The 13,453-nt window shown below is 36.8% G+C and overlaps 1 protein-coding gene across 2 annotated transcripts; it reads left to right on the forward strand.

Annotated features, from left to right (window-relative positions):
• The first annotated feature begins 250 nt into the window (after positions 1-250).
• Positions 251-9,366, forward strand: LOC306860299 (tetraspanin-31-like). Of its 2 annotated transcripts, XM_079401924.1 has the most exons (6): positions 251-422; positions 2,478-2,645; positions 2,767-2,847; positions 2,936-3,076; positions 3,258-3,368; positions 7,742-9,366. In XM_079401924.1, exons 1-6 carry the CDS (start codon positions 360-362, stop codon positions 7,814-7,816), a joined length of 639 nt encoding a protein of 212 aa, XP_079258050.1. In that variant the 5' UTR covers positions 251-359; the 3' UTR covers positions 7,817-9,366. The 2 variants fall into 2 exon arrangements, with proteins under 2 accessions (XP_079258050.1, XP_079258049.1); XM_079401923.1 differs by lacking the exon at positions 7,742-9,366 and having other exon boundaries at positions 3,258-3,573.
• The last annotated feature ends 4,087 nt before the right edge of the window (positions 9,367-13,453 follow it).

Genomic DNA, 13,453 nt, shown 5'->3' on the forward strand with positions numbered 1-13,453 from the left:
AAGACAGTGTCTTTAAGAACTAGTCAGTTAGCTAGGAATAATCAGTTTTATTTTTAGACTAATCTAATTTTTTTTTTAAATGTTGAGTATTCTTAAAGAAAAAAAAATTAGATGACTAACTTTTAAAGACTAGAGTACATTTTTTATGCAACCTGCCCCGAACGATTCAGTTTAGACTGTTCGGTTGATTCATAGAAAGGATTCGACTCAAATGAACGATTCGTTCATGAATCGGATATCGCCGCTGCTCAGTGCTGCTCACTACAAGAGAAGAAGAACAGCTTGTAGCATTCACAGCAGCGAAAACAACATCTGTAGCACATCCTTTTATCTCACCGGTAAATGCCTGAAGAATCAACATGGTTTGTGGAGGATTTACCTGCTCGAAAAACGCCCTCTGTTCGCTAAATGTAGTTTATATGGTGAGTCGCACATACATGAATATTTAGCTCAGCTAGCCCGTTAGCAACGGCTAATCCGGTATAGCTTTAGTTCACTTTATCTCACAATTTGTACTGAATTTAAGGCGTGTTATGAATATTTGACCGTATTTATATTTAATATAAAGGTGTCTGTTGTTAGGTCATAGGTCTTTGTTTCTAGCTATCAGTAGAAGAATCAGCTAGCTGCTTATCTTCATAGGCGGTACTAGTTAAACAAAACCTTCTAGTTTTATTTTCATTAAGGAATAAAAAGAAGTGTTAATATTAAGATTTTTTAGATTGTTCTGAATGATGTTTCGCCATCCAGTGTTTGTGTAATCTGTTTTCATTTACTCGTCTTCTCTAGGAACAAGTGTATTTCTTAATTACGCAAATACATATGTATTTGTGTCTATTTCACTATTGATTACCCTGGAAGGTTTTTGTTTGGCAGCTTTATGTATGTATATGTCAACTCAAATGGCATGCTTGCTTAATATGATACATACAGAACTGAGTCACTGATCATACTTCCATTATGCCTCTGAATCACACGAGTGATGACATTACTGGGTTAAAAATCATGGTGTCACACTATAAACGACTTTGCACTCAGACAGAGCTGTAAATGAGAAGGTGTGTTGCCAAATGACTTTGGGCGGTGTAGTCTAGTGGTTAAAGATCTGTGCTAGTAACCCAAAGGCTAACACCCTTAAAGGTCAAGATGTATCCATATGGACTGCTATTTTTATGAGTGTACTGTGGAATCATTGATTAAATGTGGATTTTAAATGGAAAAGTCAGGGTTATAACCACTTGGACCACTCTGTGGTGTGTTTGGTTTTTGTTTTGGTTCACAATGTTCTCATAACTCTGTAATCATACCCGTCATGCTGGCATTTAAGGGAGGAACTGTGTGCACATTGTTCTGTCGGCTTTTGGTTTGACCTGTGATATGCTCCCCATAACAGTAATGCTGTTCGGTAAGGTTATGTTGAGACACATGTTGCTCTCTGGACTTAAAATCTTTATCCTGCTGCCCTTTGCTTTGAGTTATATAGATTCCAGACAAACCTTTAAACTGTAGATTGACCCTAGTCACAGCTTAGTTTATAGAAATTATGTGTAATACACATTTTTGAAGTGTAATAGCATGTGAGCTGTGCTTGATGTCTCCGTTACAGTAGTTGTAATGAGTCTAAACGAAATGTAATGTAGTCATCTTTAGATGCTGCCAAATAATTCCCATGGTTTTAACAACTGTAGACTTCACCTATTTACTTATTGTGAATGATTCATCAGTTCATCTCGTTTTTTTTCAAGTCCTTCTCTCCAACTACATGGTCATATGGAGGCCATGCCCAGTAAGCCACTGTTGGTAGTTGTAACTACACCATCTGGGGATAAAAGGCATCTTTTTCCATTAATGGCCATTCATAATTTGCCATTTCAAAAGGATATTTGCAAGCAACAAAAGAATCGTAACTTATTTTGAGATTTGTTTTGCCAGTGTATGTCTTTTTTTTTTTATTCAATTTAATTTAGTTTGGTTTGATTTTACTTTTGTTTTATTTATTGTTTTTTTCAGTCTTTGTTTTGATTGATTTTATTATTTTTTGTTTTATTTTATTACTTTTTCCAGTCAAATTGTATTTTATTTTGATTTGTTTTGTTTGGTTAGCATTTACCCTTTAGTTTGTTTTATTTATTTATTATTTTAGTCAATTCTATGGATAAACTGGAAGTAAAAAAAAAAAATTAAAAAATATATTTAAAATGAAAGTTTATTGTACCCATGCCAGTATAGTGTTTTCATTGGATTGGATTTGATTTGATTTTTCATGATTTGAATCAACCTAAAAATAAAATTATGTCCCTACCTATTTTTTTTTTCCTTTAAGTATCTTGTTTAACTTGGAAATATGTCACATTAAGGAAGTAAAATGGGTTGTGAATGCCATTTCATGTTGACTTTTAGCACAATATAGCGTTTTCATACAATCTTATGTATTGTAAGGTTGACACATTTCTGATTGGCCTGTTTTTCGTCCTCAGCTGGTGGGTCTCCTGTTGATTATCGTAGCAGCATGGGGGAAAGGCTTTGGCATTGTCTCCAGCATCCACATCATCGGTGGCGTGATTGCCGTGGGCTTCTTTCTGCTGCTGATCGCCATTGTGGGGCTCATTGGAGCCGTCCATCATCACCAAGTCATGCTTTTCTTTGTATCCTTTAGAAGCCTTTGTACTGCCTGTTTTTTTTATAGTTCAATGCCCATAAAATGGCAAGTCTAAATTCTCCCATCTGAATGTTGTGTATTCCTTGACCACAGATGCTTTTCCACAGTACATGGTCATTCTCTTCATTGTGTTCCTCTTCCAGTTTGGAGTTTCCTGTTCTTGTCTGGCAATGAACCAGGGTCAACAGGTAATCCTAATTAACTTTTTTTCAAAGCACTCTTGTTGTTGCACAATTGTTTGAGTGTGATATTTGTCTTGTCACATTACCAAAACAGGAGACGCTGATGGGCTCATCTTGGAGAATAATGAGTAACGTGACAAGAATCAGCCTTGAGAGCAAGCTGGACTGCTGTGGCCTGTTCAACAATACGCAGAACCAGGCAGTGTTTGTGTCTGACTTTTTCCTCTGTGAATCTGTAAGAATACATCCTTGTGTTCCATTTTTGATTTACTTTGGCTGTTTGACACATTATTGAACAGATAAAGTAGTTATGAATGAATGGAGCACTTGTATCTGATGATAACATGTAGTGGTGGATGCGGAGTTAAATGTGAAAAATGAGAGATGAACACCTGGGATATTTTCTTTTCCTGCAGCAATGTTTACAAAAGAACTCTTGCCTCACTTGTGGTGAAAAGATGCTTCAACATTCATCAGAAGCTTTGAAGATCCTTGGAGGAGTCGGCCTCTTTTTCAGCTTTACAGAGGTTAGTTCAGATCACACATGTGAACAGCAGAACAAAGTGGTGGTAACTAGTGGGAAATCTGGACTTCTTTTGTGGCCTGACTTTGCAAGCTGAGGGCTTGTCAGTTAGAGAATCTTGGTTGGAATTAGGGGTGTGCGATATGACGATTTTTGATCGTGGACGATAAAAATGTCTCCACGATCTGCTTTTGAAGAAATATCGTAGTATCGCGCTACCGCGCACATTGTCAAATACAGTTCTGGCGCCGCCGTCTCTATGTACTGTACAACACGACATACAGCAGTAGAGTTACTCAGACAGGACACTGCACTTATTCGCGATCGCAAAAGTACATTATTTGCACACAAGCCTTGCTGGTTAAATGTTTAATTCGCGCGCTGGTCTGACGTGCGCTTGTTCTGAGCACATACACCTGAAGCACGCACTAAAACGCCTGTCTAACAGCGCCTGATTACTCAACTAAGTTATATTTTGCGCTAATACTGTCAAAACACACAAGGTTTACATACAGACTGAGTTGGTTATCTCTAAAATGAAAGTAAATAGTTAAGAGAGAAACGGATGCGTGCCTGTACTGTATATTAGATGCGTGCAGCTCTTAAAGGGACAGGACACTAAACGTGCTGTCGACTGTCATTAAAGGGATAGTTCACCCTAAAATTTAATTTCTGTCATTATTTACTCAGTGGAAAACCAAACAGTTGCTGGTCTACATTGACTTTGATAGTAGGAAAGAAAAATCCTATGGAAGTCACTGAGGACCAGCAACTGTTTGGTTTTCCACCTTCTTCAAAATATCATTTATAAATGTTCAGCAGAAGAAAGAAACTCATTCCGGTTTAAAACAACTTTTGAGTAAATGATGATATAAAAATACAACATTATGACAGAATTGACAGACAGATGACAGAATATTAATTTGTGGGGGAACTATTCATTTAACGTTAACAAAACAACAAAACGCAAAGAGAAAAATCACTCACTATTCTTGACTGAAAAACTTTAATACAGGTGCTTTAGGAATCAGTCTATATAGTGTTTTATTTTTATATTTGTTCATTCAATTTCATTGAATGCTCTGCTAAATACACCTATTGTACCTGGAAATAAAGCACTGTTTGTTTTATTTGTATATTATGTGTATTTGTAATGTGTATCTTTGTTCTTATTTTTTAATAAGAAAAATAAAATAATGACAAAGATTTTTTATCTTCACCCACTTTGGCCTAAATATCTGCCATGCATCTTTGTCTTTCTAGTTTGGCTGTAATGCTCAGACAACTTGTAAAACCAAAATAATAAAACTAACAAAGAATCGTGATAAAAATCGTGAATCGTGATATTTCTATAAAAAATCGTGATATGATATTTTTCCCATATCGCCCACCCCTAGTTGGAATAAATTGTTATGATTTGTAATGAAGAATGTGACCTACTACATTTCCCAACATTAGGAGTATGAAATACATATAAAGTTTTAGATCCACATTTAGAGCTCCTTTCCATCCTTTACTCTTCATTTAGTTGCATGAGATAAAAAAAAATTAAGTGTAAAAGAGTAAAATAATGTTTCATTTTAAAACAGTTCTTTATGTAAAATCTGATTGCATTAACCACATTCAAAGTTGTTGTAAAATATACAGACATTAGACTGTACATTAGTTTAATTGTACATTGAGTCAACTTCTTCGGTAATTAATTGTGTTGTTATTATTGGATTTATTAATATATTGAATTAGCTTTTATTTTTATATTTTCAGTTGTATTTTAATTTGTTTACGTTTTCGTAATTTTGTTATGTGCTTTTGTATTTTTTATTTATCTTTATTTTTTATTTTAGTCATTTTAGTACTTAGAGTTAGTTCACCCAAAAATGAAAATTAGCCCATGTTTTACTCGCCCTCAAAGCATCCTAGGTGTATATGACTTTCTTCTTTTAGACGAATCCAGTCAGAGGTTTGTTAAAAATTATCCTAGCCCCTTCAAGCTTTACAATGGGGGTAAGTGGGTGCTTTTTGTCAACTGTCCAGAAGACATGAAATAAAGTGCGCGTATCCGTAATAAAATGTGCCTCACACGGCTCCGGGGGGTGAATAAAGGCTTCCTGTAGCGAATTTTCATATTTGGGTGAACTAACCCTTTAAACTTATTTTAGTTTTAATTTTTTACTTTACCTTTGTTTTAATTAAAAAAAGTTTTTATTAATTTAACAGAATACATTTATTTATTTAGAATGTAATATTACAATATATTATTTTTATCATAGGAAAATGTTTATTTAATATTGAACATTGATCGCTTATTGCTTATATAAATAAGTCACATTCAGCCATGCATTGAAGTGTTAATTTGCCTAAAATGATGCAGTTACTTTAGCACATGAACTTGCATGACTTTTTGCTTTTTATAGTTATTATTCTCAGGGGTGCACATACGTTTTTCAGCCTGGGTTTCATAAGAGCACCTGGAGAATTGGTTTGGTCCTCACACTGCACATAATGTGAACCATTAAATGTAATTCTAAAAAATAAATGAATAATAGTGGTAATAATATTATTGCACTTTTAGTTTTTTTTAAATAAAATAATAAAGTTTGATAATTCTATAATATTTTAAAATAAAAGGGAGTATTAAATAAAAATACAATTATTTTATAGTAAACTTAAAAATAAAGTGCTAATATACAGTGGGGCAAATAAGTATTTGATACTCTGCAGATTTTTCAAGTTTTCCCACTTACAAAGAATGGAGAGATCTGTAATTAGCATCGTAGGTACACCTCAACTGTGAGAGACAGAATATTTAAAAAAATCAAGAATATCACACTGTATGATTTTTGAATAATTCATTTACATTTTATTGCATGAAATAAGTATTTGATCACCTACCAACCAGCAAGAATTCTGGTTCTCACAGATCTGTTAGTTTGTATTTAAGAAGCCCTCCTATCCTCCACTCATTACCTGTGTTAATTGCACCTGTTTGAACTCGTTACCTGTATAAAAGACACCTGTTCACACACTCAATCAATCAGACTCCAAGTCTCCACTGTGGGCAAGACCAAAGAGCTGTCTAAGGACACTAGGGACAAAATTGTAGACCTGCACAAGGCTGGGATGGGCTACAGGATAATAGTCAAACAGCTTGGTGAGAAGGCAACAACTGTTGGCGCAATTATTAGAAAATGGAAGAAATTCAAGATGACTGTCAATCTCTCTCGGACTGGGGTTCCATGCAAGATCTCGCCTCGTGGAGTATCAGTGATCCTGAGAAAGGTGAGGGATCAGACTAGAACTACACGGGAGGACCTGGTCAATGACCTGAAGAGAGCTGGGACCACATTCTCAACGGTTACCATTAGTAAGACACTACACCGTCATGGATTAAAATCCTGCAGCGCGCACAAGGTCCCTCTGCTCAAGCCAGCACATGTCCATGCCCGTCTGAAGTTTGCCAAAGACCATCTGGATGATCCAGAGGAGGCATGGGAGAAGGTCATGTGGTCAGATTAGACCAAAATAGAACTTTTTGGTATAAACTCCACTCGCCGTGTTTGGAGGAAGAAGAATGAGGACAATCCCAAGAACACCGTCCCAACCGTGAAGAATGGGGGTGGAAACATCATGCTTCGGGGGTGCTTTTCTGCAAAGGGGACAGGACGACTGCACCGTATTGAGGGGAGGATGGATGGGGCCATGTATCGGGAGATTTTGGGCAACAACCTCCTTCCCTGAGTAAGAGCATTGAAGATGGGTCGTGGCTAGGTCTTCCAGCATGACAATGACCCCAAACACACAGCAAGGGCAACTAAGGAGTGGCTCCCTAAGAAGCATTTCAAGGTCCTGGAGTGGCCTAGCCAGTCTCCAGACCTGAACCCAATAGAAAATCTATGGAGGGAGCTGAAACTCCATGTTGCCCAGCGACAGCCCCAAAACCTGAAAGATCTGGAGAAGACCTGTATGGAGGAGTGGGCCAAAATCCCTGCTGCAGTGTGTGCAAACCTGGTCAAGAAGCTAGATTTTATATTGATGGGTTGCCGGCAAGTAAGTTTATGCGCTGCCGGGTTTAGCGCTGCCGATTGAAAAGCGTCAATGAATGAAATGCCACGGTTTTGCATTGTACTTTGAAAACATCAGTGGATAGCCTAGATTTATGATTTCAGTTCGAATACAAATCTTATACAGTATTACAGTTTTTCGATTTAAAATGGTAATTGTGCATTAACAGCTGTCAACCATGTTTAGTATGCAAATGAGCAGTCACAGCCCATTTTTTATTGTGGTCGAGCATGCGCACCTGCTTACCACTTATGTGCACCCCTGATTATACTCCAGTATTGTGCTTCTAATCAATATTTCTGTCCTTTGTCTCAGATCTTAGGAGTTTGGCTGGCCATGCGCTACAGGAACCAAAAGGACCCAAGAGCGAACCCCAGTGCATTCTTATAGTCTCTCAGACCGTCTGTCCTAAACTACATTTAGTGTAGTCCAGCTATTCCAGTTCCCTTTTGCACAGGTAGAGTGGAGCGCACCAAGAGACATTTAAAGCATTAAATGCAGAACACAACCACTGATCCCCACAACAAACTCACATCTTCACACCCGGTTCAGAACACACTAGATACAAACACATCTATTTTGATGATAGATCTGACCCATTTTCTACGCAAGGTCTGCAGAGGGCTAATTTGAACCTGCAGGAGGAGGTATCATGTATGATAGGATGCTCGTTCTGGCACTTCCCCCATCCTTGATGTGAGAAACTCTTCCTGTTTTCTGTATGCAAACCGAAAATCTGCAATGTAAAGCCATCGACGTCTGCATGTTCAGAGCCTCATAGTTTCTTGTGACACAGTCAGCTCACTTATATACACATAACCAGGTATGTAGTGGCGAAATGGTCCCTGTAGTTTCAGTGTAACGGAAAGTTAACCCACATAAACTATTTTAATGTTTAGTATCAGTTAGTCAAGGTGAAACTATGTCACGTATCTTCCAGGAAAATCACATCCAGGTCCGCTTTGAATGAGTGCAGGCCTAAAAAAACCACCTGTGTTTTGTGCAATGCTATATGAAGTCCGTCTCAATGAGGTGACCAGTCCAGCCTATGGGATATTAGTTCAGGAATTAGACGTAGAATGTGAATATTTAAAAACACTTGTGTAACTGAGCCATGTGAATGGGAGGATTTCCCCTGCCGATGGACTGCTGCCCTCCAGTTGTACATAGTCTTTACCGTGACAGGGTCCACGTTCAGCGATTTACAGATTCTTTTCCATCCTTATTTAAACCACAGAGATCCTCCCGCCTCAGCCGGGTCTCGCTATTCTCACTGGACTTTGAAGCTTAGTATTACTCATGGATTTAGTGTTTTAATATCTTATGATTTCTTTTTTTGTGGATGTTTGTGTTGAAATAATCTCGGCGTGCCATTTACTCAATTATCTGTCGGCTTGGTTTAAGCCACGTACTCATGCACTAACTTGCAGTTTTTATTATTTGCAATCATGTATCGCTTCTTTCCAGCTATTCTTAAAAAGTACTAATCGCATCAGGTCCATAATTTTAGCACTGAATTCTGTGCCATTTCAGATAAGTCCTTCTTATTTTGTGTTTTGCCAAACCTCTCTCTGTTTTATTTGTCATTGCGTTTATATTTTTTTCCTGTTTTGTGCTAATAGTGGAACATACTGGCTAATACTCACAGTCTTAACTGCTTTAGTTTCTGCCCCACATGATTGAGAAAATGGGAACACTGAACCATCTCTTTGTACTGCTTAAATGTGTTCTGCTTCACTTGGTCATGGTATTATGAGTGTGTTTCACTGATCGATTTTGAAGAGGTGAAATCAATGTCTGTGCTATAGTAGTTATTTATTGCCGTTGTGAGAAGGCCGCAGTACCCGACTCGGTGAGCTGTTGGCACCATTTTCCCTGAATTTGCCTTGTATTTTTGAAACTGACTTTTCCAATTAAATATTCTTAGATCAATACCTGTGAAATTCTCTCTTTTTTTTAATTGTGCTCTCAGCTGTGTTCCTTAACTGGTTTTGCTTCAACACTCAAGATTTTACATCAAGCATCAAACCCATTTTTAAAGAAATAGTTCACCCAAAATTAAGATTTGCTGAAAATGTACTAACCCTTCAGCCATCCAAGATGAGTTAATTTATCACTTGCTCACCAATGGATTCTCTGCAGTGAATGGGTGCCGTCAGAATGAGAGTCCAAACAGCTGATAATGACATCACAATAATCCACATGATTCCAGTCCATCAATTAACCTCTTGTGAAGTGAAAAGCTGCATATTTGTAAGAAACAAATCCTTCATTAACATGTCTATCCATAATATTGCCTTTTCCATTGAAAACATTTTCTCATCTGAATTAGGAGAGAAATGGGCACAGATCAAGCTCTGTTTTCCAAATTTTTAAACCAATATGTTGTTGGTGGATTATTGTGATGTTTTTATCAGCTGTTTGGACTCTCATTCTGATGGCACCCATTCACTGCACAGGATCCAAACTTGTTTACATCTTGGGTGGCCTGAGGGTGAGTACATTATCAATTTTTCATTTTTGGGTGAACTATTCCTTAATGGCTGTTCTTTTACCTTGCACAATTTTGTTCATGGCTTTTGAGAATCGGGGCATTTCATTCAGCTTGTCCATGTTTGCAGCTGTCAAAATTCTACAAAGTGAAGTTAAATAGAGTTTGATGGGACATACAGCTTTTGACATCATCATCTAAAGATATGGGAAGTGTCTCTTCTGCATTTTAAAAGTTGATATACCTGTTTATTTTGCATTTATTTTACATGTACACACTTATGTGCATTGTGAATTTTTATTATTTGTAATTAGCATTTCCCCCTCCCCCACAAAAAAAATAGGTCACAACATATCAATTGACAACCACAGTATTAGAATATCAAAGCTAACTGTCATATGTTGTCATTGCTTTTGCTGGAAATCACCGACAACAGCAGGTGTTACACTTCATATTGAGTTTATACGCACTAGTGGTACAGAATTTTTATTTTCATAACCAATAATCCATTGTGACCCCCCCCCCCCCCCCCCCCCAGCTATTTACTTTGTATTTTTTCTTGTAAACAATTTACACTAGGCTGTTATATTTAGATTATGCAACTTGTGTAGGAGTGTGTAAAATGATTCATACTAGGTCTGAAAAAATATTCCACTGTAAACAATGTTATCTCACTAAATGTTCCCCTAGTAAGAGACAAACACTGTTAGGTTGCTGTAAGGGTATATTTGCTGTTATAATGTCTCTCAGAGGTAAAGGATCTGTTTGTGTAATACTCCACTTTAACTTCCAGCATCAACAATAAGCTTTGTGCTGTGTGTCTGCTGATTTATATCGTGCCCATGGTTGTGTAGTGGTTTATATCATAGGTGAAATCATTATAAGGTGGTTTTAGGCAAGTGTCTTTGTACATCCAAATGCACTGCCCCCTAGTGGTGCCCACTGGAACAAAAACAACAAAATGCTGCATTTAGATAATATTTAGGATCCAAAAGGTAAAAGCTTTGCTTTTAGAGCTTCTTCTGTGCATGTATATTGTTTGTAATCCACAATTCAAACATATATCAGGTTATTGTTAACTAAAGCTAAAACTATTAAAATAGTTTTCTGAATAATTTGCTGAAATAAAATGTAAATATTAGATCAAAACTAAAATGAGATATAGACAAGTTAGAACTGAATTAAAAAAGTTCAAGTTCAAAATGACTACAAATGAAACTGAAATAAAATATTATAATACAGATATTTAATAATTAAAAATGGCAATCACAACAAAATGACTAAAACCTAAGCTTAAATTTAAAACCAACTGAAAATTCACAAAATAAATCAAATGATCAATAAATACTAGTATAGAAAAACATGCTAAAATAGCACTGGTTCATACAAAATTACAACATACAACCCTCAAACTGAATATATTGGAAAAAAGTAAAAATGGTAAACGCATATGACAATACATCTGAAAGCTAATTCAAATTATGAATAAATGCTAGTAAAATGCTGAAATTGCACTATTTCATACAAAATCAGAAGCTGTGCAAGACCCTTCAAACTGAGGAAAAAAAAGTAAAAATGACGAGCATATAACATTTATTTAAACTTAAATGAAAAATGAACAGGAAATATAGAAATAAAAGCTTATTTAAATGAATAAATACTTGTATATAATGTCACTGGTTTATACAAAATCAGAATATTTGAAGTTGTGCATGACCCCTCAAACTGAATAAATTGAACAAAATTGAAGATAAAATAACTTGAGAATGTGCTATATTGTGAATAATGGCAGATAGGTTTTTAACCACTTTAGAAGCCACTATATTCATACCATAGACTCAATTTTATTGGTTTTATGAAGGTATGCATAAAATAAATGTCTGCAGTATCCTTCATATTATGCCATTCTGTACTTGTTGAATCTTTGAGCTGCATCTTACGACCTTATCATCTGCAAGTTAACAACACATTTGCAGTGATGAGCTTCAGTGCATCAATAATTGTTGCCAGTGGCCACAACAAATAGATCTCATGGTTCACAGCTGAAAGCACTTCATGGATAAACACATCAGCTGAATTTAAAATGGAACAACAGTGCATTTTAATATTACAATTCTGTGTTTAAATGAGATGCAATAGGTTTAATTTTTGAAGTTTGTCTAATATTTTAAACATTTTATTTTCAATCATTTTGCTGTATTTTTCTTTTACTAACATTTCAGTTCTTGTAGGCTTATTTTTTTTCTCTTTCTGTGCTGTCGGTCACTTATGTAAGTTAAATGTGCACTGTAAGGTGTCTGGTTTCCTTGAATTTCCGGTCAACAGGATTTTGGACACGCTCAGCCAAGCAAACCCCCCATCCTGTCAGCACACTTGGACTCCGTGTTGGGACATTTGCCAGTTCTCACTCCTTTCCATGAGTGTCCATATGTACAAACCGGTCTGACCACCTGTCTAGAGACCAATATAGCAAAAGGTCTGTGAGATTTTTGAGAAGCAGCCTTAGCAAAGGCCTAAATGTAGAAGTGCAACATATGGAGTGTGATGATCAGCAATGGGAAAACATCTCTCTGCATCCTGACCTATGAGGTGTTATCTGCTATGACGAATGCCATATTTGTTGGCCCAGTTTGATGAGGACCGATAATGGAGCTGATTGTGATCCAGTCGGACAAACAGGAAGAGTAATCTCTCCCATCAGAACAGGGAGACAAGTGGGTCAATAGCGGCATAAATAATGGAACGGACTAGATGCATGTTGTTAGTGCAAATGAAGACGGACCAGCCGGACTGTCTGTGGGAAACAAGCATCGAGTGTGTACTGCGTCCTCGCTGTGCGAGACACACCATAGAGTCCAATTGGTCAGCATCAGATAACCTGTTTTGAAAGGACGAAGCTGGAAAGCCAACCTGTGCGCTTTCTAAACTCCAGAGCTGTTTAGACTAAGCGTAAAGAAATAGTTTGCCCAAAAAATGAAAATCTGCTGAGAATTTGCTCATCCTCTGGGAATCCAAGATTTAGAGGAATTTGTTTCTTCATTGGAACAAATTTGGAGAAATTTATGTCACTTGCTCACCAGTCCCCTGCAGTGAATGGGTGCCGTAAGAATGAGAGTCCAAACAGCTGATAATAACATCACAATAATCCACAAGTAAACCACAGCACTCCAGTCATCGTTTAACATCTTATGAAGTGAAAAGGTGTGTGTTTGTAAGAAACAAATCCATTATTGAAGAAAGTAAGTCATTGAGCTTAGAATGTGTTAGTCTTGTGGTATATTGGTTTTTATTTAGCGTGCGAGGGGATATGGGTACACATCATGTTCAAACATGATGTTTTTTAAACAAGCAAAATTACAGCTGAACGCAACAGATCAGGTTGCATTTTCATTGTATGTTTAAGAGAAGTTTGATGTTATGATAATAGCTGTTTGTGTTCCACAGGGAAAAGTCATAGAAGTTTCAAGCGACACGAAGGTGGGTACGTGATGATCAAAGTACATGTAAATGATCTGTGTAAAGTGCAACTGTGTAGT

Source organism: Barbus barbus, assembly GCF_936440315.1.
Source record: "Barbus barbus genome assembly, chromosome: 41".
NCBI lineage: Eukaryota > Metazoa > Chordata > Actinopteri > Cypriniformes > Cyprinidae > Barbus > Barbus barbus.